General features: G+C 48.2%; 3 protein-coding genes and 1 long non-coding RNA gene across 6 annotated transcripts; 2 read left to right on the top strand and 2 right to left on the bottom strand.

Moving 5' to 3' along the window:
• Nucleotides 1-6,258: 6,258 nt before the first annotated feature.
• LOC146233660 (uncharacterized) lies at nucleotides 6,259-13,001 on the bottom strand. 2 transcript variants are annotated; one of them, XR_014741821.1, is made up of 2 exons: nucleotides 12,704-13,001; nucleotides 6,259-6,630 (listed from the first exon to the last, which is right to left on the bottom strand). It is a non-coding gene; the product is annotated as an uncharacterized LOC146233660 (long non-coding RNA). The 2 variants fall into 2 exon arrangements; XR_014741820.1 differs by lacking the exon at nucleotides 12,704-13,001 and adding an exon at nucleotides 11,674-12,211.
• Nucleotides 12,260-17,014, top strand: rnaseh2b (ribonuclease H2, subunit B). 2 transcript variants are annotated; one of them, XM_084689879.1, is made up of 11 exons: nucleotides 12,260-12,473; nucleotides 12,769-12,837; nucleotides 13,048-13,155; nucleotides 13,239-13,315; nucleotides 13,608-13,722; nucleotides 14,068-14,132; nucleotides 15,074-15,179; nucleotides 15,631-15,712; nucleotides 15,853-15,898; nucleotides 16,375-16,452; nucleotides 16,807-17,014. In XM_084689879.1, the coding sequence occupies exons 1-11, from the start codon at nucleotides 12,410-12,412 to the stop codon at nucleotides 16,915-16,917; spliced, it is 921 nt and encodes a 306-aa protein (XP_084546005.1). In that variant the 5' UTR covers nucleotides 12,260-12,409; the 3' UTR covers nucleotides 16,918-17,014. The 2 variants fall into 2 exon arrangements, with proteins under 2 accessions (XP_084546005.1, XP_084546006.1); XM_084689880.1 differs by lacking the exon at nucleotides 16,375-16,452.
• An 881-nt stretch (nucleotides 17,015-17,895) lies between these two features.
• c9h13orf42 (chromosome 9 C13orf42 homolog) lies at nucleotides 17,896-19,280 on the bottom strand. The gene is made up of 3 exons (XM_084689964.1): nucleotides 18,861-19,280; nucleotides 18,481-18,625; nucleotides 17,896-18,149 (listed from the first exon to the last, which is right to left on the bottom strand). The coding sequence occupies exons 1-3, from the start codon at nucleotides 19,278-19,280 to the stop codon at nucleotides 17,896-17,898; spliced, it is 819 nt and encodes a 272-aa protein (XP_084546090.1).
• Nucleotides 19,281-21,267: 1,987 nt separating this feature from the next.
• On the top strand, nucleotides 21,268-22,453 carry LOC146233657 (uncharacterized). The gene has a single exon (XM_084689648.1). The coding sequence runs from the start codon at nucleotides 21,268-21,270 to the stop codon at nucleotides 22,360-22,362; it is 1,095 nt and encodes a 364-aa protein (XP_084545774.1). The 3' UTR covers nucleotides 22,363-22,453.
• The last annotated feature ends 1,322 nt before the right edge of the window (nucleotides 22,454-23,775 follow it).

Genomic DNA, 23,775 nt, shown 5'->3' with positions numbered 1-23,775 from the left:
GCCTACCCACCGGGTCCCTTGGCTCATTTCCAGAGGATGATGTCATTTTGGATGACATCACCATGCAGTGTCACCCTCCCTCCCTCCCTCCCTCCCTCCCTCCCTCCCTCCCTCCCTCCCTCCCTCCCTCCCTCCCTCCCTCCCTCCCTCCCTCCCTCCCTCCCTCCCTCCCTCCCTCCCTCCCTCCCTCCCTCCCTCCCTCCCTCCCTCCCTCCCTCCCTCCCTCCCTCCCTCTCCGTCTCTCAGAGTGAAGGTGCTGCTTGACACACAGCCTCCAGAGGCTCTCCCCAAAGCAGAGGCCACGCTGCCGTGCTCGGGCTACTGAAACGAGGGAGCGAGGGAAGGAGGGAGAGAGAGGCAGAAGGGATGAGGGCGGAGGACAAAGAGTGAGGGTAGGAATTATGCCAAAGCAGAGAAGAGAAACAAACCGTATGAAAAACTGAAGGGGAAATGCAAAGGGTGAAGGAGGGTGTAGGTGGAAAGAGAGAGGGAGAGAAAAAAAAAAGAGACAGAGAGAGATGAATAGAATAAAAAGGAAGAGGTAGGGGAAGGGAGGATGAGAAATAGAACGAGACACCGAATACAAGAAACAGAGAGAGATAGATAGAAAAAGAGAGAGAGAGAGAGAGAGAGAGAAGAGAGAGAGAGAGAGAGAGAGAGAGAGAGAGAGAGAGAGAGAGAGAGAGAGAGAGAGAGAGAAGAGAGAGAGAGAGAGAGAGAGAGAGAGAGAGAGAGAGAAGGGGGGTCAGGAGCTGTATCTTAATTGCAGTACTTTGCTGCCACCATTACACCACAAGCCCCAGACACACACTGTCATTAGCTAGCTAACTCATGAGAGACTGCTTGGAGGAAGCCTGCTCCCTGTAGCTCCATTGTCTGCTGGTGAGCCTCCCCGCCCAGGGCCCCGGGGCCAAACTCAGGGAGACAAAGAGGCAGGGAGCCCAGGCAGCTATCTGTCCCGGTACTGCAGGATCATCTGTGCCATACTGGGATTACACCAGTAACAGGCATGCTTGGATAACACCAGTTACAGCCATACTGGGATTACACCAGTTAGAGGCATACTGGTATTACACCAGTTACAAGCATACTGGGATTACACCAGTTACAGGAATACTGGGATTACACCAGTTACAGGCATGCTTGGATAACACCAGTTACAGCCATACTGGGATTACACCAGTTACAGGCATACTGGGATTACACCAGTTACAGGCATGCTTGGATAACACCAGTTCTAGCCATACTGGGATTACACCAGTTACAGCCATACTGGGATTACACCAGTTACAGGCATGCTTGGATAACACCAGTTACAGCCATACTGGGATTACACCAGTTACATCCATACTGGGATTACACCAGTTACAGCCATACTGGGATTACACCAGTTACAGCCATACTAGGCTTCCTGTTTCTCGGGATCTAAAGTGAATACCACTCAGCTCTAGTTTCACCATTTGATTAGAACATTTTGATAATCATTTGAAGCTAACAAAACGTCCTCCCCTCCGTTTATTGAAGGTGATATCCTTAGGTCACTACCTGATGAAATGGTACTAAAGTACTACCATGGTTTCATTACAGTGAAAGTCTGTCATCATTCACGAGAAGCACACATAGGGAGTTGCAGAGCAGCCCGAATAAAGGCACTCCCACATTCAAACACCCCTCAGCTTTATTGAGGTCTGTTGGCACTGACGAGCAGCCGGTGATGTCATCTCCAGCACCAGGCCAGCAGCATGTGGATCAGCAAGATTCTGAAATGAGAAATTGACTGGGAGGGAGGAAGGGGAGGGAGGGAAGCTTGGAAGGAGGGAAAGAAGGTTGGAGGGAGGGAGGGGTGTCATGTGGTGTGATGGGGGAGAGAGAAGGGCTAGGAGGAGTGAGAAGGGATATAGAGGGATGAGAGAGAGTACAAGCAAGCTCAGTGTACAGCAACGTTAGACATTCCCCTCTCATTGCAGGTCCGCTCCCGAGATAGTTCCAGTATTAGATTTCACTTCGACAGTTATCTTGATTGACTCATGCGTGACCAGAGCTCGTCTGCGGGACTCCAGGAGCGTGGGCGCGTGTTGCAGTGTCGTTACTGTAAACGCAGGGGCGGATGTCATCACCGCGTCTATATTTGGGGTGTGAGGTCAGTGGGGCTGGTCGTGTCGTTCACCCGTCTGTCCCCAGAGTCCAGGCCAGGGCCCCCGTCACCTCCACCTGCTCCAGCCTCCAGGGGGGCCGCTGCTAAATTTAGCCCAGAGAGGAGGTTCCTCGGTGGGGTGTGAGGGGGGCGAGAGGGCCTCCAGATTGTTGAAGAACGGGGCCCCTTGTCTGTGTGCCAAGGATGGAGAGGAGGAGGGAGGGGGGAGGGGATGAGGGAGAGGGAGGGAGGGGGGAGGGAGGAGGAGGGGAGCCATCCTGACTGAGAACAACCTGGGCTTGCTGCCTTTCTTTTGAAAAAACTAAGGACGCACACAAACACACACAGCCACACATGTACAGCCACACTAACAAAATAACATACACACACACACACACACATACACACACACAGGGAAACAACAGAATCCTCTGAGTCATACAGTGCATACACACACAGCACAAATTCATTCACCACACACACAAACACACACACACCCGCTCCCGCACCCTGCCTTGCCTGCACCTGTTGTCCTGTGGAACATGGAACCCTCCCTTGGCCAGAAGGAAGAGCACTAACAGTTTCCACCTGCGTGTGGGAGGTGTGTACGTGTGTGTGTGCCTGCATGCATGTATGTGTGTATGCTTGTGTGTGTATGCTTGTGTGTGTGTGCACACGTGTGTGGGTGTCAGCGGCCTGTGTAGCCAAGGGATGTGTTGTCTAAGGCTTGGCTGAAGTAAAACACAAACAATCTTTAGCATACACCCAATTGCCTGTCTTCTCCTGGCCCCTCTTCGCTCACCCTACCCCCCTGCCACCCCCTAACCCCTCTACTCCCGCCCCTCTTCCCCTCTTGCCCCCCTCCCCCACCACCCTCCACCCATCTAATTCACATGCCGTGGGTCAGTTCATCAGATGGGATCTCCAGGGAGGAATTAGCATGTGAAAGAGAAAAGTCCACCGTTTTATAAAGCTCTGTGTTTCCAATTTGCCGCCACATGCTTCAAATTAGCCACGTATTTACGAAGGTCAGGGAGTGGGCGCGAGACCCGAGGGTCTGGGGGGGGGGAGGAGAAACAAGGGGGTGAGAGAAATGGGGAAAGGGGGGGGTGAAGAGAGAGAGAGGGTGGATGAAGAAAGACAGAGATGTACAGATAGAGAGATAGAGAGCAGGGGAGGAAGAAACAGACAGAGATAGAGAGAGAGAGGAAGGCAGGAAAAAACAAAGAAGTTTCAAAAGAGAGAGAGGACTCAAGGGCAAAGCATACAGGACGTGTAGGAAAGAGAGGACCTCTCTTTGGAGGTGGGGCAGATTATCAGTCATACCGTTTATACAAGCTCCAACCTTTCTCCATGCCCATACCTTTTCAAATGAGGCATTATAGAACTTCCAGCGTGTTTGCATGAAGGCTAATTATGTTAAAACATCAGTTTATGAAGACGTCATAAAAATGCCCAAACTCACTCTAAACGTGCACAGGGTTTTTTTCCGAAGCAAAAGACTCTGCTTGGTCTTAGATGTTTTTTTTTTTTTTTTTTAGCTGTGGTTTAAACTCAAGCGACGCGTTCTGTATATGTTAGCAACTGCAAAATTAACATAATAGTCTCTGATACTATTTTGGGCCATTTTAAAGTAGCCCAAATGTGATTAGGCCTGCTGGGTGATTTAAAAGAGATTTTTCCTGGCAAGACCCAACACAGGAGGCTGTGGTCTGGCTTCTGTCAGACAGCTCCACCAGAATCACATTGTTATTAGACCTTTTTAGCTCCGCTGGTAGCTTGTTGCATTTGCTCTGTGGCCCAATGACAACCTTATCATCACATCTGGTCTCTGTGTGACTCTTGTTTGTATCACTTAATCAAAATGGAAAAGGGGTGTGTTTATGTGTGTGTGTTTACGTGTGTGTGTGTGCGCTCAGTGTGCTTGTCCCCTCAGGGGGAGGGTATTGATGTGTGTGTGTGTGTGTGTGTATGTGTGTGAAAGAGAGAGGCCAAAGCAGAAACGGGAGAAAGTCTAGAGTCCTGGGATGACATCATGGTCGATGACATCACCGCTGCGGACCGGGGTGACTTTGGACCATGTGATCGCTGAGGTGAGGTCACACTCTTAACGGCGTACCGCAGATAATTGACGACCGAGCGGAACATCAGGTTGCCGTCATGGTTGGAGACACAGAGCGTGATGGTTACAAGCCATGAGAGATGACGGTTTGAAGAACTGGATGAACTGCTCGTCAATGAATTCCCTGAGGACCACTGAACAGGTAACTGTCTGAAGACAGGAACTGATTATCTCATGTCACTGATAACTGAATGAATTAGCCCTGAAAGACCTCTGGAATTCTTTTTCAAAAATTTGATTAGGCCTCAGATTTTCCTATATATTCTTCCATCCTTTGTAAAAGCAATAATTACAGACACACTTCACACACACACACACACACAAACACTCCACGCACACAAACAAACACACACACAAACACTTCACACACACTCACACACCCCAAGATGCCCAAGATTGCATGGACACATATACACACACAAACACGCGAATACAAAAGAACCCACAAACTCGCATATGCATGTGCACACACAAATATGCAGCGTATGAATGCACAAACACACAAGCGAACACACACACACGCACGCACACGCACCTTGGTCTGTCTCTTAACTGGTAGCAGCCCATCCATCCTCATTAGTGCCTTGCTGCAGCCTTTGGGAGGCGAACTGAGCGCGTGCCAAACCCATAAACCCGCCTACCCTCTCGCCATTACCTCATAATAATGATATCACAGCAGTGTGTCTCATAATGATGACATCACACCGCCAAATACACCTTTTTCCATTTACACGATATTGCATTACCCCCTGTCGCCTAGCGCCAAAGGCCAGGGGCTGTGTCCAAGGGCAACCAGAGGAAAAGGAGCAGGAGTGTAATCGTCCAATCAGTTGGAGGGATTATTCGACAATAGAAATGTAACTTTGTCATTTTTTAGGAAGTGTGTGTGTGTGGGGTATGGGAAGAGTTGGGGGTGTTAGATTCCTTGTTCTGAAGAACATCAGAGAGCATGTGCTTTGCCAAGCAAATGTGTCGTCGTTGCCTATGGCATTAAATTGGTCAAACCGTTCATGCGGCGCCTGAATTGAGTTTTTGTCTTTCCGGGCACGAATGATGATGTCAGTGGTCTCCTACGCTTGCCTGTTTGTCTGACTGTCCAGGTTCGGCTCCCTGGTAATACATGCTGACATAAACCCTGTGATTCACTACTGAAGACCTGAAAGTACTTACAGCGCCGGTGGGCTTATCGATTACGCGCGTCGGGTCCAAACTTTTTAACGTTGTGAGAGTGCCTGGGCTTCCGACTCCATGCAGGCTTGATGGGTGGCCAGAACTCTGAGGTGGAAAATGACAGGTTTCATTGACGTAAATGCACTGATCCATCATGGTAACAATTTCACTAAAACAGACTCGTTACTTTACACTGACTGTGGGGGTCCATCCGTCTTCTGAGGTAAGACTGGGGGTGAGGAGGTACGATCAAATTACAGCCTCTTTTATCTGTCAATCTGTCGATCTTTCGCAGGGTCGCTCTGTTCCTTTGGCTCCGCCGTCTTTCTGTCTGTCTGTTGGTGCCTGTAGACGACCTGTTGCTCAGGATATGACGGCAGACTCTAACATGAGGCCTGTCTGTCCTTCAGACGTTTCGATCCTAAGACTGTGTACTTCCCAGGTCAACGGGCTTCTGTTTCTATAACCCAGATGGTACTTTTCCCGTGTGTGTGTCACTTAGGTGTAAGCTATGTGCAGTGAGTCAGTCAGTAAAGCTGTCCATCCAGAGTACTGTCGAACAGAGAGGGTGTGTGTGTGTGTTTGACAAAACCCCTCCAAGTGATGACGTCATCTTGTCCAGGGCAGAGGGAACTTAGGAAAGCTGCTGACACACACACACACACACACATCATAATGCTGTATATAGGCCTTCTAATATTTCAGCTTCTGTATGGGTTACAGTACAGCTACAGTATACTTATAGGTATACAAACACTGACAGGATTTGGCATGGCTACCTTGAAGGGCAATAGCGTTTTCCACCTAAAGAAACTGAAAAGGAGGAAATAAGTACGTGCTCAAGAGCACAGCTCTTGTTTTCTAGCTTTTAATTCCAGTGTAAACCCATGGTCAACCAAACTGCCTTTGTGTTATTCACACAAACCCCCCCACACACACACACAGTTCACAAACGTCACAGATTTCACACTCTCCTCGCCCTCCTCCGAGATGTGCAGTTTCCAATCTGTCCCAGCATGCCGTTGGGTGATCCGGCTAATCTCTCATTGGCCAGGCCTGTGGACTGTGTCAGTGGACAGGCTGGAAACCAGGATGCCGCTCTGGGCTCCTCCCTCAACACAGGAAGTGAGCAGAGCTAGATGAGACCCACGGGGGAAGACGAAGCCTCGAATCACCGGACCAGATATATCCCTGAATCTCTGAACTGAAAGAGAGGGAGAAAGAGGGAGATATCGCTGAATCTCTAAACTGAGAGAGCGGGCAATGTCCCTGGATAGGGGAAGGGAGGAAAGGAAAGGGGGAAGTATAGGTGAGGGGAGGTGTGAGGGTGACAGTTGGGGGAGAGAAGGACTGAGCAGGGGAGTGGAGGAGGTAAATGTGGGGGACACCAGTGCACACCACTAAGTAGTTCCACATCTTCAACCAGGGGATAATAAAAACTTCACGACTCGTTGAAATACTGTACAGAACTGCTGAGCAAAAGCTCAGGCCCCACTAACTACCTCTACCACCGCCACTAAAACTGACTCAGCACCCCAGATTATATCTGCCTTCAACTGTCCTCGCGCTGCCACAGCACAGGCGCTGGTGCCATGTGTTCACGCTGGCTGTCTCGCTTCCTGACCCGACCCGACCTCGACAACGCCAAGGCGACAGTGAGGCTCTCGTGGCCCGGGCTATCGTAAATAAACAAATAAACAGGCGCACACAAACACACCAACTGTTTTTTTTTTTTCCTTCTTCTTTTTCTCGTCCCCTTCTGATCTGTATTTATCCTAATTACAGCTCCGTGCTGTGAGAGCAGCACTCTTTCATTTGGCCGCGCGGAGAGACTCGCGCGGAGAGACTCGCGCGGAGAGACTTGCGGAGCAGTCTGCGGCCGCCAGCCGTCCACAGATGTAATTACCACATCATCCCAGATCCCTGGTACTGGGAGGGGGGGGGGAGGGAGAGACGGAGGGAGGGAGGGAAGCAGAGAGTGTGTGTGTGTGTGTGTGCGTGTGAGAGACAAAAGGAGAGAGAAACCCAGAGTGGAAGAGAAAGAGAGAAACAGAGACTGAGTGAAAGCGAGACAGAGATAGGAGGAGAGACGGAGAGAGGAAGAGCGAGAGAGCAAGAGAGAGAGAGGGAGAGAGACACTCTCCTGGTAAACAGTAATTAGGGTTGTGGAGTGGTGGATGGTGTGTGATGTCAGCTTGGCGGGACAAAAAGGCAGAGGAGGCACACAAGGCTGGGGCCAGGACCAGAGCCAGGGGGCAGTTTGTGAGGATTTACCCCACCATCAGAGCCCCTTTATGGGGAAGACATTACAGTGAGGGGGGCCCCAGAGTGGAGGTCACAGTTATGGTTAAAACCAATACCACTGTCATAAAAACCCTCTATCTAACTCTGTTTGGGAACAAGAGGCTGAATGGACACACTCAAAGAGCAGTTAAGAGGAAGATGGAGCCAGGGGTCAAGGGTCAGAAGAGGGGAGGTGTAATGAACAACTAAAACAACAGCAGAGCACTTTACACTGTGTCTCAGAAAGCCTCACAATGCATTTGGTGTTTGGTGTCTGCGATGCATGAAAGATTGACAGCTTTGGGACCTGTCACACAAACATGCAAAAAGACCGTCGCCGACATTCAAACACCACCATCCATGCAGAGACAGAGTCACTCCCTCCCGTGAAGGAGAGAGGGAAGGAAGTGCAAGGCCTCACAGGGAGCTAGCGATGCTGGGAAGAGGTTGTCAACCCTGAGGGAGGGGGGGGGGGGGGGTGGAGAGAAAGGGTGGGAGAGGTGAGGGGGGGTGCTCAAAAATCCAGAAGCTTTACGGGAAGAGGGAAGGAGGAAGTGTGTGTGTGAGTGTGTGTGTCCATTAGTGTAGATATCAGAGCTGTTCTAGAGGGAATACCATCGCAGTGATGTGTGAATTCCTGGCATTCTGATTGCCAGTAATTCCTCCCTCCCGTCTTTTTCCAGGCAGCGGGTAAAGGCCTGACCGGCCGTGTTTTAATCCCTGGCTCCCTGCTAGAATGTTCTCTGACATCACAAAGGGGTTCCACTCTGCCTTGAGCATTCCTCTTCCCGCTCTCCCCTCAAACTCCCGCCCATATTTGGAAGAGAAAGGAAGGGAATCCCGGATGATGACTCATAAAGCCCCTCCTGCCAAGGGGAATACTCTACACATCTGTGTGTCTGTGTGTGTATGAGGACTACAGCTCCCTCTCTCTCTGTGGATGGAACAAGCACTCAAAACCTAAAACCAAACAGCTTCCAAACTGGAGCTGTTGGGAGAGGGGACAGGTTTTAAAGTGCTATAATTCCATTGGGGGGGGGGGGGGGGCATCCGAGGCCATTCAAGCCTCCTTTGGTGTTCAGCAGCTCTGTGAACACGCCAGACCCAAGACACGTGTCTATGGTCAAAGTGAAGCACGAGAGCATTCCTACAGGTGGCAGACGTCTCTCCACAGGCCTGACGGGCCGCCTTGACCACATCCTGTCCTGCCCAGCCTCTCCACCCCCCCTCTACTGAGGGGCAGTGCATCAGTAGAGAGGACTCGAGTGTGTGTGAGCGTGTGTGGAACAGACACTGTGACACACACACATTCACACACACACACACACACACACAGTGCGGCATGACTTATTGGAGGCAGGAAAACTCAGGGGAGGTCAGATACGCCATCCGCGACCTCTTGATTCACACTGCACTGGACCGTGTGGAAGTTACACATGCCTGAAGACAAGAGTCCGGTTCACTGTGACCAAGTCACCAGAAGCTTAATACTCTCTCTGTAAAAAGGAAAATGCCAGCTCCCTAAAATCCCTCTTTATATTTGGGCTGTGAGGGTTGCTTCTTAAAGGGCCATTTATGGGGATGAAAGAAAGACATAAATAAATTTGAAAAGAGAGACAGAGAGAGAAAGACGGGGAGAGAGAGAGAAAGAGGGGAAGCCTTGGTTACACTGAATTTCTCTTTTGTAGCTGTATGATTGATGAGGAGGGCAGAATTGGGTCTGAGGAGGGGGGGATTGGGAGAAGAGGGAAGGGAGGGAGGTTAGGCCCAACCCTAGCCTGGACCTAAATTTAGACCTACTTTGTTCGAGTGTGCGTGTTTGGGGGACAGAGACCTCTGCTGTCTGGGCCTGCCTGTGTGCCGGCCCATCAGAAAGAACACTTTTGTTCTCAGCTGGGAGTAAAGAGAAGAAGGAAAAAAACAGACCCTATGACTTTCCTTCACACACTCTGAAAGAGAGCTTTCTTCTGCCTGTTTCTGTCTGTCTGTTTAACATCTACCTTCATCGTGTGTCTCCATGTATCAGGAAGAATCCTGCTTCACAGAAAACATCTTATACCCTGCTCTCAGACCAGAAACACAGATCTCTGATTAGATTCTGCGACACGATGTAATGGGTCTAGATGTCATGTACAGACCTATCCTGGTTTAGAATGTCTTGCAGTGCAACCAAACTCCCTGTCTTTCACTCACTTCTGAGGTGAAGCACGATACAGCTGGAGGGGAAACTTAGGGTTAGAACAAAAGTGGAACAAAAACAGGGAAAATGTTATAGTGTCAAATGTTATTAAATCAAGGTTATAGTATATCATACATAGTGTATATCTGTATACTGTATTATATACTGTGTGTATATACGTATCAAGAAATAAATATACATGCTAGTGTTCCACTGTGCTGCGTAGTGTTCCACTGTGCTGCGTGGTGTTCCACTGTGCTGCGTGGTGTTCCACTGTGCTGCGTGGTGTTCCACTGTGCTGCGTGGTGTTCCACTGTGCTGCGTGGTGTTCCACTGTGCTGCGTGGTGTTCCACTGTGCTGCGTGGTGTTCCACTGTGCTGTGTCTCCACCCATAGGGACTCTCCCTGGCCCTGCTTCAAAGCAGCAGGGCACCCCTCACACACGCACCCCTCCCCTCCTCGTTAGCAAAACAAGCTAATTAGGGACTTGTTAACGGGCCATGCAGTGGGTGCCTTCAGGATAGAGAGATCAAAATGACATAGGCATAGGGGCTTTGGAAACAGAGCCTGGAGACTTGCTGGTGCGTTATCAGGATGAGGATGGCATGGGAGGTTGGAGCACGGAAAGGTATCCACTTGTGGTCTATGTCAGGGGCAGCAAAGATGGACCTGCGTCCAAATCAAGGTCAGGTGGGAAGAAGTTCAGTGGCCCATGTCAGAATTATCCAAAGACTACACGTTATGGACGTCTTTTATGGGAGATTCAACCCCCCCCCCCCCACCTCCATCTTCAGTCTCAATCCATCCCCCATGACTATCTTACCAGCAAGGACCAGCTAAGACCAGGGTAGCTAGGGCCATGATAGCTACGACCAGGATAGCTAGGACCAGTGCAGCTAGGACCAGTGCAGCTAGAACGAGGGTAGCTAGGACCAGTGCAGCTAGGACCAGTGCAGCTAGGACCAGGGTAGCTAGAACCAGGGTAGCTAGGGCCAGAGTAGCTAGGACCAGTGCAGCTAGAACGAGGGTAGCTAGGGCCAGAGTAGCTAGGACCAGGGTAGCTAGGTCCAGGATAGGACCAGAGCAACTTCAACACTCCCCATAGAACAATTTCACAACAAGAAAAGAGCATTTTTAGTATATAACTGATTTAGCTGGATTGTCGTCTTAAGTGTGCAGCTTGCCAAATCCCACACTGAGTCCACAGATGCGTGCTGTCATCATGTGACGCCATCATGTGACACCTACTAAGATGGAAATGGACAGGAAGTGAGTGACTGGAGGAGACAAAATTAGAAACTTAGTAATGATCATAGAGCCACAGTACTCCATCTCTCTCTCTTTCTCACACACGTACACTCTGTAAAAAAAAAAGAGCAACTAGTGACTCACAGGAAACCAACTTGGAGATATAATGTTACATCCTGTATGACACTTCCATGATGTGTGTGTATCCGTCTTCCTATCTCCAAACCTTGAGAACCCTATGGCCTACTAACTGACTCTTGAACTTCAAATGCCAAACACGTTTCTAAAAACACTGTTGTCTGCTAGAAAATGCGAAATGCAAGGACTGTGTCAACTAGTACAACCACCAGACGTTTCAAGTAACGACGTGTGATTAAATGTGTTTTAAGGGGGTTTAAGTTAGATAGTCTGGACAAAGAGAAACATGGATTATTAACGGTGGATTATTTTACACGTGTGAGGAAGACGGAACGATCATGTTCATTTTATTGAGCACTGTTTTGGGACTAATATAGCTTTTTGACTATTAACACGTACCTTAATATGCTAATATACTTGATCATGTCATACAGCGTCTCACGGTACCGATGCAATTTTAGTGTTGTAGCCAATCTTTCTTTCCATGGTTCTTTGGCGTCCTCTAGTGAATTTGGTATGAAACAACTTCAGACCTGAAGACATGTACGTCGAGTAGCAAATAAAATCGGACATGTAACGTTGCCAACAATCTACGTGGCTATCAATTTATCAAACAATGTAAAGACGTTATGACAACAAAAAAAAAATACAACGGATTTCTTTCTATCCAAATTTCCTTAAAAACCCAACCATGCACCTTTAAGATGACATCACGGAATGTTCCACTTAATAAATGATGGGAATGAAACAAATTAAATGGCGTATACTAAAACGGATGTTTCCGTTAATCAAGCCGTCCTTCGAACCGATGCCACTCAGTACTATTAAATATCAAGTCAAATAGCTGCAGTTTCTTTTTATACATTTGGTAGAGGCAGCAATTGCGGATCTTATATATATATATATTTTACTGGGAACCCAATCCCGTTTTGGAGTGGAACAGGCAAGTTTACCCGCTCTTTCACACGTTGCTGCGCAGTGCGGACTGAGTGTTTACAGTGACGACAGTCTAGCTAGCCACTACCTGCTAGTAAACTACAGTCAAAGACAGCACATCACTTATAGGTAGCGAGCTAGCTAGCTGCCTACAGTTCTAGGTACAGGGAGCTAGCAAAACATCTTTAAATTGTACAAAATGGCCACAAAAAAGAAACGCTCACCACTTTCACAGAATGACAGATGGGTCGCACTTGTAGCAGGTACCGTGAAGTTAACAGGCTATAGTCTTAACAGAGTGTCTAATTATCTATTAATTACAGTAAACATCATATAATAGATGAAGTAGCTAAATATAGCACGGTCGCCTAGATATTTCAGTCAACATAGTCTAGCTGTTAGTTGATTTACTTTCATGCACTTTAAGCTAACATTGCTGGCATTTGGAGCAAGTATTAACTTTAACATGTGTTTGTAGCTTGCGAAAAGTTACCTTTCCCTACCCATGCCATTGACTTGTAGACTGTCGTTGGCTATGCTATTTTTTGTGATCAACAGACTCGGCCATTGAAACAAGGAAAGATGACGTCGACTCCACGTTTGTAAGACTCAGAAACCCATCAACAGGTATCAACTAGCCGTCTTCATTGCAGTTAGTTATCCATGCGTAATAAAACTCGCTGCTAACAAACTTGTTTTACCCGATTCGTTGCGAATCTGGCTTATAGCTACAGTACTTGAAGACTGTTGACGCATGTGACGCTAACGAGTCAGGTACTTCCCTATCGTGGTCGTGACTGTGTGTGTGTGTGTGTGTGTGTGTTGTGACTCTTCCAGGTGCAGCCTCGCTGTATCTGCTGGGCAGTGAGGATGAGCAGCTGTATGAGGTTAAAGCCTTCAGTGAAGACTGCCACTCCTGGTTCATTGGCCAAACGGTGCAGAGAGGTTAGTACACGTTGATACTAAGAGTTGATACATGGTTTAAAATTCAAGTCAAGTCTGAATGTGTTTTTTCTTTTTTGCAAAAGATGGGAGACTGCTGTATGTTACCCCTATGGACCCTCTATACCTTCTGTTACCCTATTTGGTCAAAGCTGGAAAAGAGGTAATATTGTCATTATTCATTATGACACATTCTGGTATCATAAAGTGAATCAGACTATTTAAAAGTGTTATTCTGTTCTTTGATGTCGCACATCACTACAAGCCTGTCTATAGAATGTGGTGTTGATGATTGTGATGTCATAGTCTAAGACTCGGTCTTTATATGTTGGTATGATGTCATATCATTGTGACATTGTTGTTGTTTTCGCCACTTTTCTGTACCTTCTACTATGACATCATCCTTTAGGTGTTCTCTTCTCATTGTGATGCCATAAACCTTTCTGTGTCCCCAGGGGAAGTTCCAACCCATGAATCAGATGGTCATGGATGAGGATTTCCCAGCATGCACCAGGCTGCTCAACTGCACACGCTCCCTGGCCTCCGTGCATCACATAGCAGAGGAGAAAGGTCAGATGTCCTTCCAGCTGAATCTACACTGAAAGCTACAGTCACAAATCTTCATAAACAAAATGACAACTGATAAAAAGAATGTCTGTCTCTGTTTACGTTTGTGTATTTTTCTGAGCTTACGGCCTCACTCAGCGTCAGTGTTGCTAATGCTCCCCCTTCTCTCTCTCTCTCTCTCTCTCTCTCTCTCTCTCTCTCTCTCTCTCTCTCTCTCTCTCTCTCTCTCTCTCTCTCTCCTCTCTTTCTTTCTTTCTTTTTTTATTTCTTTCTCTCTCTCTCTCTCTTTGTCTCTCTCTCTGTCTCTCTCTCTCTGTCTCTCTCTCTCTGTCTCTCCCTCTCTGACAGAGGTGGGGGGCATGCAGTTTTATCGTTACAGCCTGGAAAAGACCCTGGATTGGTTGAAGAAGAAGGTGGGCTTTAACTCAGTGAAGCACAATCCTCCACATACACACACATTTTAATGTGACAAATAAATAACAGCTTAGGGCTGGGCGATATGGGTAAAAAATAATCAATATAGATATTTATATTTCCATTTGATAACGATAATTAAGTTGATAGACCACAGATCCGTAGTAGTAGCAAAATAAGTCTCTTCCTCAACTTTTTCCCTACACTCGGCATAAAGTTTAGGCAGAGCGATGTCAGAGAATTGTTTGCGGCCAGGGAGCAGGCTTTTTTTAAAACTTGCTTTTTATCAATACCTTGGCGCAAACTCACACTTTCTGCATGTTCCAACGAGTGATTATGCTTCAGGTGGTAAAAAAGGTTTGTCGTATTACCAGACTTGGTAGCCACCTGTTGGTTTACTACACAATTTGCACCGAACATTGCTCTGCTCTTTGTCGGATTTCAAAAAGCCAAACCACTTCCAAATAACTGAAGAAGACAAACCCTTTTTTATCAATCATTTCTTCATTGGAAGTTGCTCCAAATGGCTATTCCATGGCTATTGCTGCCTCTGTTTTTAGCAATAAGACTAATTTTCCGCGGTTAACATTAGCTACTCCACTCGAGGTGCTCAGTATATTTGAGCTGTTCCTAATTATTCTCTATCAACATTATCGATATTATTGAAAATGAACTAATGTCACAATATCTTTATTGAGGGAAGTCATTACTTCAATTGTTTTTGATCTATTTATTGCCCAGCCCCATAACAGCATGATGCTTATTTCACCACTCCAGTTTGTTTGCTAACTTTGCAGGTTTGCAAATAATGACAGATTCAAATGACCAACTGATAATTAGCAATACAGAGGTAACACTTTCTGGTGTTTGTAGAGTTAGTGCTCAGGTTATTTTAAGTTGGGATAAGGGTTAATTACTAGTTTAACCCTGTGTTTTGCAGGTGGACAGGACAGTGAAGGCCCTGAAGAATGCCAACATCTCTGTAGGCGAGGGAGTCAAGTCAGCATCCTATGTCAGAGTCAAGCTGGAGTCAGAGGCGAGGGATGGTGAGTCACACACACCCTCACACACACACTCACACACTCACATACCACACTCACATACACACTCACATAAACACACACACATAACACACACACACATTTGATGGCAAGTCAGTCTTCCTGAAAAACATGTAAACGGTCCACAATTGAAACGTGTAACGTTTTCTTTAATGACTTCCTGTGGATGCGCAGACCTCATAAGACTAAGCTAACATAACGTTGTCCATGAGAGGGCACCAAAGCCTTTGCGATGCAAAGATCCTGCCTTTCATTCACGCACGTCAAGGATTCTGTGACAGGCAGACCAAACACAGATGTCTTTGTATGAAATCATTCGAAACCAAACGGTATTACGTGAGGTAAAAAAAAACACAACCAAACAATACTTTTTTAAAGTTTAAAGTATTTGCTGACATCCAGAACTCTGTTTTGTCTTCTCTCCGCGGGAACACAGAGGACTACCTTCGCTACGCCCACGGCTTGCTGTCTGCCTACGTCAGCGGAGACTTGAGCGGAGCCCTCCTCGCCCACCTGCGGTGAGGGCTCATGGACGGGGCTCTGTCACCACAGGATGAATGCTCCTCGTACTTGAAACGTGAAGGCCGTGTTGTTCAGGTGTATGATGGCCTTGCAGTCTTAACAAGTGCATCCCTTACTCCTTCTTTGTGCTCGGCAGATTACCTGAACTTGTTACCCCTGAGAAGGAGGAACCTCCGTCAAAGGTTTGTTATATATGTATTGCGATTTTCCTGTTTAGTTGACAAAATAAATTGTAACTCCTTTTAATTTGTATTTTATGTTTAGGAGTCACTATTTATTTTATAACTGTTTGGGGGGTTCACACTCTTAGGTAAAAAGTGTTTACGTTCCTTCCCTGACTTCATCTCCTGATATCCTCCACCTTCTTGCGTGAACAGCTTCCACGTGAAAGTTTGTAGTTATCGTGGGCTGTTGTAGACATTACCAGAGTGCTGCTGTTTCCCTGTTTGGCTTCCCCAGTCCCAACGCCCTCACCCCCCTGGTCCATTAGTGCGTTCCTCCCATCCCTGTTTGTCGCATGGTGGTTGCCTCGACAATGAGGCTGTGGCGGTCGCCATAGCAACCAGTCTATAGCACGGGGGGGGGGGGGGGGGGATTCTGAGTGATGAAGGTTTGCCTCTTATGAATAACCCCCCCATACCTGTCCCGTGTTCAACAGAAGAGGAAACTGTCCGACAAGCCGCTGGAGGCAGGGGACGACTACACCAAGTTCAACAGCGCAGATTTCACCCGCAAAGTGAGTTAGCTTAGAGGGAGAGAGCCTCTGCATTAACAGATCTAGGGGATGTGGAAAGAATACCGGATAACTCATCTGATTCTATATCCAAACGGATGCAAGAGTTTTGTAGCTTTATGGATAATGTTTTTGAGGCAACGTGTGACATTGTTAGCGCAGCCTTAAGGGTCGTGACCTCCATTTGCGATTCCTCTGCAGTCGCCCTCTAATCCACAAGTCCTGAGAGGGCAACCTTGGAAAGTTTGTTTTCTTTCTGACCGTTTGAAAAGGGAAGTCGTGAGGAGATGTAACAAGGTTTCTGCCACTCAAGGTCACCGAGCCGTGATATTGTTATGTTTTCTCTGTTCTCCTCAGCCACCTAAGAAAATGAGTGCAGCTCAGAAAAGTCTGGCCAAGGTGGATAGGAGCGGAATGAGAACCATGTCTGCTTTCTTCAGCCCCAAGGGCAAGCAGGAGAACAACTGACTATAACCAGCTAACGATCGTGACATGAGTTTGTAGGGCCTGTGTGTGTGTGTGTGTGTACATAAATATTTTTTTGTAATAAAGAAGAGAAAAATGATGTAGTCTGTCAATATGTTTTAGACCACACTTAGTTAGTTGCTAAGTTAGTTGTGTTTCTCTGTGCAGTTTTTTCTTTCTTTAAAATGATGCTACAGAAACCAATGTCAACAATTCAATGCCATCAAACAATGTATACAAACAATACAAGTCACAAAGTAAAAAAAAAAGGTATGTTTTTCAAGAACTTTTTCTTAACATAATGGTTTGTGTGACAATCAGGCACATTAATTCCATACCAGTTTTTCATTGTATGATGTAGGCCCGTTGGTCTAGATGGAAGGTGCCCTTGAAACATGAAATATCTAAGAGCCTCTAATTGTCCCTTTCCACATGTACAGTTAAGACGTTTGGCGAACTGTCTAGCTGCACCGACATAGTCGGTTGCTGAGTCATCTGTTAGGTAAGCTAAACGGACAATAGGTGAGTAACACTCAAGGGTATGTTACGCACACCTGTATGGATCAAATGACAGATACATCAGTCCTCAGGACCCTGGCTATGGATTATTCATCAAGCAGCCACGCCAGGTGTAGAGAGCTGGATCGACTGCATCATCCATCACCGGTGACTTGACTGACACGGCTGGAGTAACCGGTAGCAACCGCCGACCAATTGAAACGTCCATGACCCCTGACCTTCCTCCGAGAGGTTCCCCAAAGCGCTAAGACAGAGGTCTGGGACTGGGTCCGGAAAGTGTATTTATTGGCAAACTGGCTCCATGTGTCTCAGAGTGTCCTGACAGTGTAGCTATGGGATCCTGCCTTCCTCAGGGTCTGTGTTCCAGGGGGCTGTAAGCAGAGCCCCCCCACAGAGCCCCCCCACAGAGCCCCCTCAGGTGCTTTACTGAAACTACAAAGCCACCGTTTGACCAAACCACATTCAGTCCTTGTTCTTCTTCAGTCTGGGCTTGAAGCGCAGGGTCTGGAAGGCGCTCTCCACGACCTTGGGCAGGTGGATGGGGTTCCTCTGAAGGTTCCTCCGGCTGCTGGTGGAACCGCCTTCGTCCTTCTTTGCTTTGTTCTTCTTCCCAGATGCTTTTGCCGGGGCCGGGGGTTTGGCTTCGTCCATGACCCCACGGGGTACACGCATGACCCAGTTGGAGTGGAGGTCGTGCTCAATGGTGCTGGTGGCCACTGGACAGAAGAGAGGGAGGGAGGGAGGGAGAGAGAGAGAGTGGGAGGGAGGGAGAGAGAGAGAGTGGGAGGGAGGGAGAGAGAGAGAGAGAGAGTGAGAGAGAGAGAGAGAGAGAAAAGGGATTAATTAAATAGAAAGGGTAGGCTATAGCTCAGTGTGAGCATACTACTGCAGTTTAAGATATTGTAGATCCCCTATATTGTCCGTCGCTTTGGATAAAAGTGTCTGATGAATGAACGTTATTATAACATGACATTACAGAAAAGAACAATAGGGTCCTCTAGATTAGCCTACTTCAAAGTGGTAATTGGTCGAATGTCAGTCACTCACCGATGAAATCAACGTCGGCATGTCCATCATCTATGTGAGGTTTGCGCGCGGGCTCAGAGTCACAGCTGGCGATGACAGAGTCAAAGAACTCAAGTGTGTTCTCCTCATTAGGAACAGGAGGGGCGGATGGCTTGGCCTCTGAAGTCTGTGCAGAAAAAAATATTTTAAGCTTGTTTTCTTTACCCATCCTTTCCCCCCCTCTGCTGCATGTTACAGCAGCAGTTTCTTAGTAATCGTTTTTGATAGTACTGTTATGTTCTTTTATAATACTCAGGGATGCAAAGAAAAGAAGAAAATCGAATAGAGAATAGCTGAGGACATTGAGGTATTGAGAGATACATTGGTTACCATTGCAAGGGCGAAGGCCACAAGGGAGCTACCTGCGTTTTCTTAGAAGACGGCGGGGGAGGCGCAGGTTTTTTCTTAGAAGAAATGGTGACCTTCATCTCTGTGCTGTTCAGGTCGTTAACACTCCTGGTGTACTGTCTTCTCAGGGCAACGAGTTCCTCCAGGTACTCCAAACAGTTCTGCTTCTGGGAGTACAGCCATATTTGGTCCTCCTGCCTCTGATAGTAGTACAGGGCCGTGGTGGACTCCACACTCACGGAACTCTTACTCCGTTTCAAGGTGGAGCCGACGGTGGTCTGCGTCCTCTGGCCGACCACGAGCATGGAGGTGCTGCGGACTAGCTTGACGGTGCAGGCGTTGTGGTAGTCCTGCTCCGACCTGCCGCCCCGGGGGTCCCCGGCCCGGGCCGCGTGCTGGTTCGGACGGAACGCGTTGTTGATTTTCCGAAACATCCTCGAACCCGGAGAGGCGCTGAACTGAAAACGAGAGAGCTAGTTTGACAGAGATGTCCTTTTAACATATCCATGTATGCAACATCCAAAAACTGCGTTCCTCTGTCAGGAATCCATGTCCAAATGCGTCCAGAGTGCTTAACAACAAGACGCAGTTACAGTAACCTTGTCCATGGTGCTGAAATGCCTTATTGTCAGGTGGAGAAAGTCTGGACTGCGGAATGTTGTTAACAGCCCAATGTTCCGTTGTTGTAGTTGTGGAGTGGGGGAGAAGCACCATAGCAACTGTAACCGTACCTGCTTGTGTCTCATTACTATTGAGCAGCTGTCGCGTGTCAGATGGCCTCTAATGCTGCAGGACCCCAGAATCGCCCCGCAACCAAAATGAATAGGCAGCCATGTCGTTACATCGGATTAAAATGGCCGCTAAGTGGTGAGGCAGAAAAACCACAGGATCACAGAAACTTCAGGAAGTGGCCCTTAAGGGCCGTAGTCCAACTCCATGTTTCACAAAGTAACCTCAAATTCAGATATTTTCACCCAATGGACTCAATGGAAAACAGTTTGATTCATGACTAATATCTCTCGGTTTCAATGCACACTGAATAGTTAAAGCCAGTGTGTTCTCATGTTGCAGTGCTGGAAGGCTTCATCGAGCAGGGTTCTCTGCTGGCTGCCAGCCATCATAAGGATCTCCATCAATCCTGATGAAGGAAGCACAGACCAGAAAGCAAACACAATGGTCTCTACAACGGAAAAAATCCCAGCCTCTCGCAGCATATAAGCCACACATTGCTTTTTCTTCTTCTTTCAAGCAGTATCTCTTACACCAGATACAGTTCAAGCCTCCATTGCACAAGTCTTATTTAGAAGTTTGTTGTCAGGATGGGTTATTGAAACCAGTCACGTGGACAGATGGCAAACAGGCTTCGGTCCAGGACTCTAGATAAAGCGCTCTTTATAATGACTTATTGATTGACATGGCCTGGTCAGACTGTCACAAGTAGCCTACTTGCACTAGCATTGTTACTGAAAGACTATTTCAACAACCGTTTACATTAATCTTGCCTTCATTTTAATTGTAAACATATTTTGAACGTCCTGTTCGTCCACACGTTCAACTGTTCTGAACTGTTCGTTGAACAATAATCTGTTTCACACTATACTTTCATCATCAGGGTGATATAAAGGTAGGTGAGGGTGGCCAGTTGGCCCACAAAACACTAAGTAGAGTACAGGGATTACATAACACCTCTCAAGTGCCGAACGGCGCTTCCTATTATGGTGGCGGGGTTAGGACATGGACGAGCGAACAGGATACAGTTTTACATTGGCGCCAACTATTCTTTAAGAGGTTATTTTGCTCCACTCCAGCTGCACAAGAAAAGTGAAGTGGGTATACATGAGTCTATCTAAAGAAATAGGATCTATCAGGTATTTCAACTGAAAGCTAATTTTCCTTCTGCTTTCAAACCACGCACCTGCCCTAGTCACCAAGAAACAAAACTTAGGTTTCGTTTTCAAGTTTAAGCATACCAGGCAATTGCAAAATGCCATTCCCACTTCCCGTTTTGTTCTGTATAAATCAAGGGGTACTCCCAGCAGCTAGAAACAAACACACACACGCACACGTTCTGTCTTTATCTCTCAAAAAAACACGTTGATTGTTGTATCTCTTTACACAACTGATTTAGCATCCCAGTTGAAAAGAAGCAGTGGCATCTGAAGCAGTTGTATTTTCAGGTCAGTACTTAACTTGCGAATGTGAACTAACTCCTCTATCTGGCTACGTATGGTTTGACATGTACCTGTAGGATGCTTGTCTGTGGTTCAAAAACATCCCTGTTAAAATGTCAATAATGCCATCCTAAATGCTTTACTCAATGAACATAGCTTTACAGGAACAGACAGTGCATACAAGCCTTTCTTTGAATGTATTATTCAAGATGGTCAGGATGTGTTGTTAGCTGTGTTACCTGTTGCAGACATGCTGTGTGAGAGCAGACTGTGGAGGCTGGCACTCTGCCCGGACCAGGACAATACCGACCCCCAGGATCTGAGCTTCTTGGTCCCCCAGGACCAGATCATCAGGACTGGGTCCCAGAGCTCCGCAGCCCCCCTGCTATCCACCCCGCCCTCCCCAGACCAGCTGAGAAGACGGGGGTACTCCACCCTCCCCCAAGAGCCCCAGAGCCTGAGTCTTTCGGTGGGGGATGTGATCCAACCCCATCCCCCCCAGGTGCCTCCTTACCAGGCTCTGCCACCACAACAGAGACCCCAGCCTGGCACGCCAATCTCCCCAGGGATGGAGATCCCTGGTCAGGCTTTCTCCCCTGCCCCTGCCCCCTTCCTGGTTCCCTCTTCCTGCCAGAGCATCTGCCAGAACTACAGCGACCTCCACATCGGGGGGGACCAGGTGCTGCCGATATTTACCCCAGATGGTGCGGTCCTTCCCTGCAGCGAGAGCCGGGCCGACCGGCCTTTCATCCACTCCTGCGACGTCCCCCCGGCGGCAGAGGAATTCCTCCCGGAGACGCGCTCCCTGAGAGAGGCTCCGGGGGTGCTGAAAGGAGGCTCGTCCCGCTGGAGGGCCGGGAGCGGTCGGGACCGCAGTTTCCTGCCCCTGGGGCGGGAAGGCCCTTTCTCCAACTCCCTGCTCAACCGCTACCTGGAACACGAGCTGCTGGACCTCTACAAGCAGTACATGCTGGAGAGCTCGGCCAGGGGGGGCGCCCCCGGGCCAGGCGACCCCGTCTCCCCCTGCCTTCTCCTGGGCTCGGAGCTGGTGATCACCAGCCTGGATCACATCACCCTGCAGCTCAGCCGGGTGGGGAACCTGGAGGCGGGCCGGGCTAAGGACATGGTGCTGAGCTGCTTGCTGAGGGTGGCCAGTGATTTGGGGGAAAGCCAGATTAGCACCCCGATGCTCCAGATCTCAAACGACGACCGTTCCTCACACTCTGACAGCTCGGCAGGTCCTGAGGTCCAGACTCAACCAGAGACCCAGGCTGGGGTCACATCTCTACTCGAGGAAGAGAGACATGCTAACTCCTCTGATCCGCCAGCTAAGGACATGTTGTGATTCACACCTGTCAGATCCTTGTCTGGGGAATGTTTGTAAAATGTTCAATTTAAATTTGATCAAAGCAACTTTTCTCTCTGTTCTGCTTTGATATCCCCCTCCTCCTTTCAGTTCCTATATTCAGGGAGAGTTGGGTGGAAACCTTGAGTTGTGAGGAAACGCACCTGGCTTGTTACGCTGACATGGTGAATTGGGGCTTACGGACCAGTGAGTGAGCACACTCTGATACTTACAGTTTACCAGAACAGCCACTAGAGGGAAGCACAGAGAAAATATTCTGCATCGCAACAGAAACACAGGCAGACAGACAGACTACCCCCCCACCACACTCTCTCTTTCTCACACACACACACACACACACACACACACACTCACACACACACACACACGCCTCCCTATCCCCCTTAATCTCAGAAAATGTATTTACATTCTGATTTTGCTTAAGTCTGACTCACTGCCCTGCTGGCATCCATTTTCTTACTTCCATTTCCTCTCTCTTTCTCTCTCTCTCTCTCTCTCTCTCTCTCTCTCTCTCTCTCTCTCTCTCTCCCTCTCTCTCCTCCCCTCTCTCTCTTTCTCTTTCGCTCTCAGTCTGTCTCTCTCTGTCGGTCTCTTCCACCTTGAGTCCATCCAGTTAATGCATTTTATCACCTCCTCCCTGAAGTCTCACATCAATGATGTCATCTGCTCTCAGTCTTAAATCTTTTGCATCTCTGTCAGAGAACTCCAGCAGACAGCGCTCTGGCATGGGATTCTGATTCTTCAAAGACGTGTACAGCATGACTAATAAAGCCCATACACTGTGATATCTTTCTGGCCCTCTCTCCATCCTGTCCCACAGAACAAAACCAGACCGACCCAGCCACCATGGCTGGAGGATCAGTAGAGTTGAAGTTCAAAGCAGAGTGTGTTTACTTTACACATTTCCCCTCGTTTAGGAGCCTGTAGAAACCCCCCTGCCGCCCCGTCGCCTTTCTGCCTTTGTGGAGCAGTGGCCTTCTGAGCCGGCTGTTTGATCAGCTTCCTGGTGTCCTGCCCAAACACACAGGCACGGGAAGAAACTGGGTTTCCAGCCCAGAGGCCTGCAGAAGCACCAGAGGCCTGGGAAGTGTCAAGGCCATGCAGAGCCACGCTTGGTGGAGCTGCTTCCTCTGCCTCTGTCTTCTCAGGTACACGCAACCAAGAAGAATGCTCAAACCAGGACTAAACACAGACACACACGCGCACGCTCGCCCACACACACACACACACACACATGCTGAATTACCGATGCACTCAAACACACACACACACACACACACTCCACACGGACCACCGCAGTGTGTGAGCATAGCCAAACAAACTGATTTCCAACGACCTTGGGAGGATGCAAAAACAAGCCCTTCATTTGTTCCAGCTGAGTTTGAGGATTGT

Source organism: Hypomesus nipponensis, chromosome 23, assembly GCF_054491055.1.
Source record: "Hypomesus nipponensis isolate SF chromosome 23, ASM5449105v1, whole genome shotgun sequence".
Lineage (NCBI taxonomy): Eukaryota > Metazoa > Chordata > Actinopteri > Osmeriformes > Osmeridae > Hypomesus > Hypomesus nipponensis.
The sequence above is the reverse complement of the archived record's forward strand: the minus strand, read 5'-3'. Positions and strand labels throughout refer to the sequence as shown.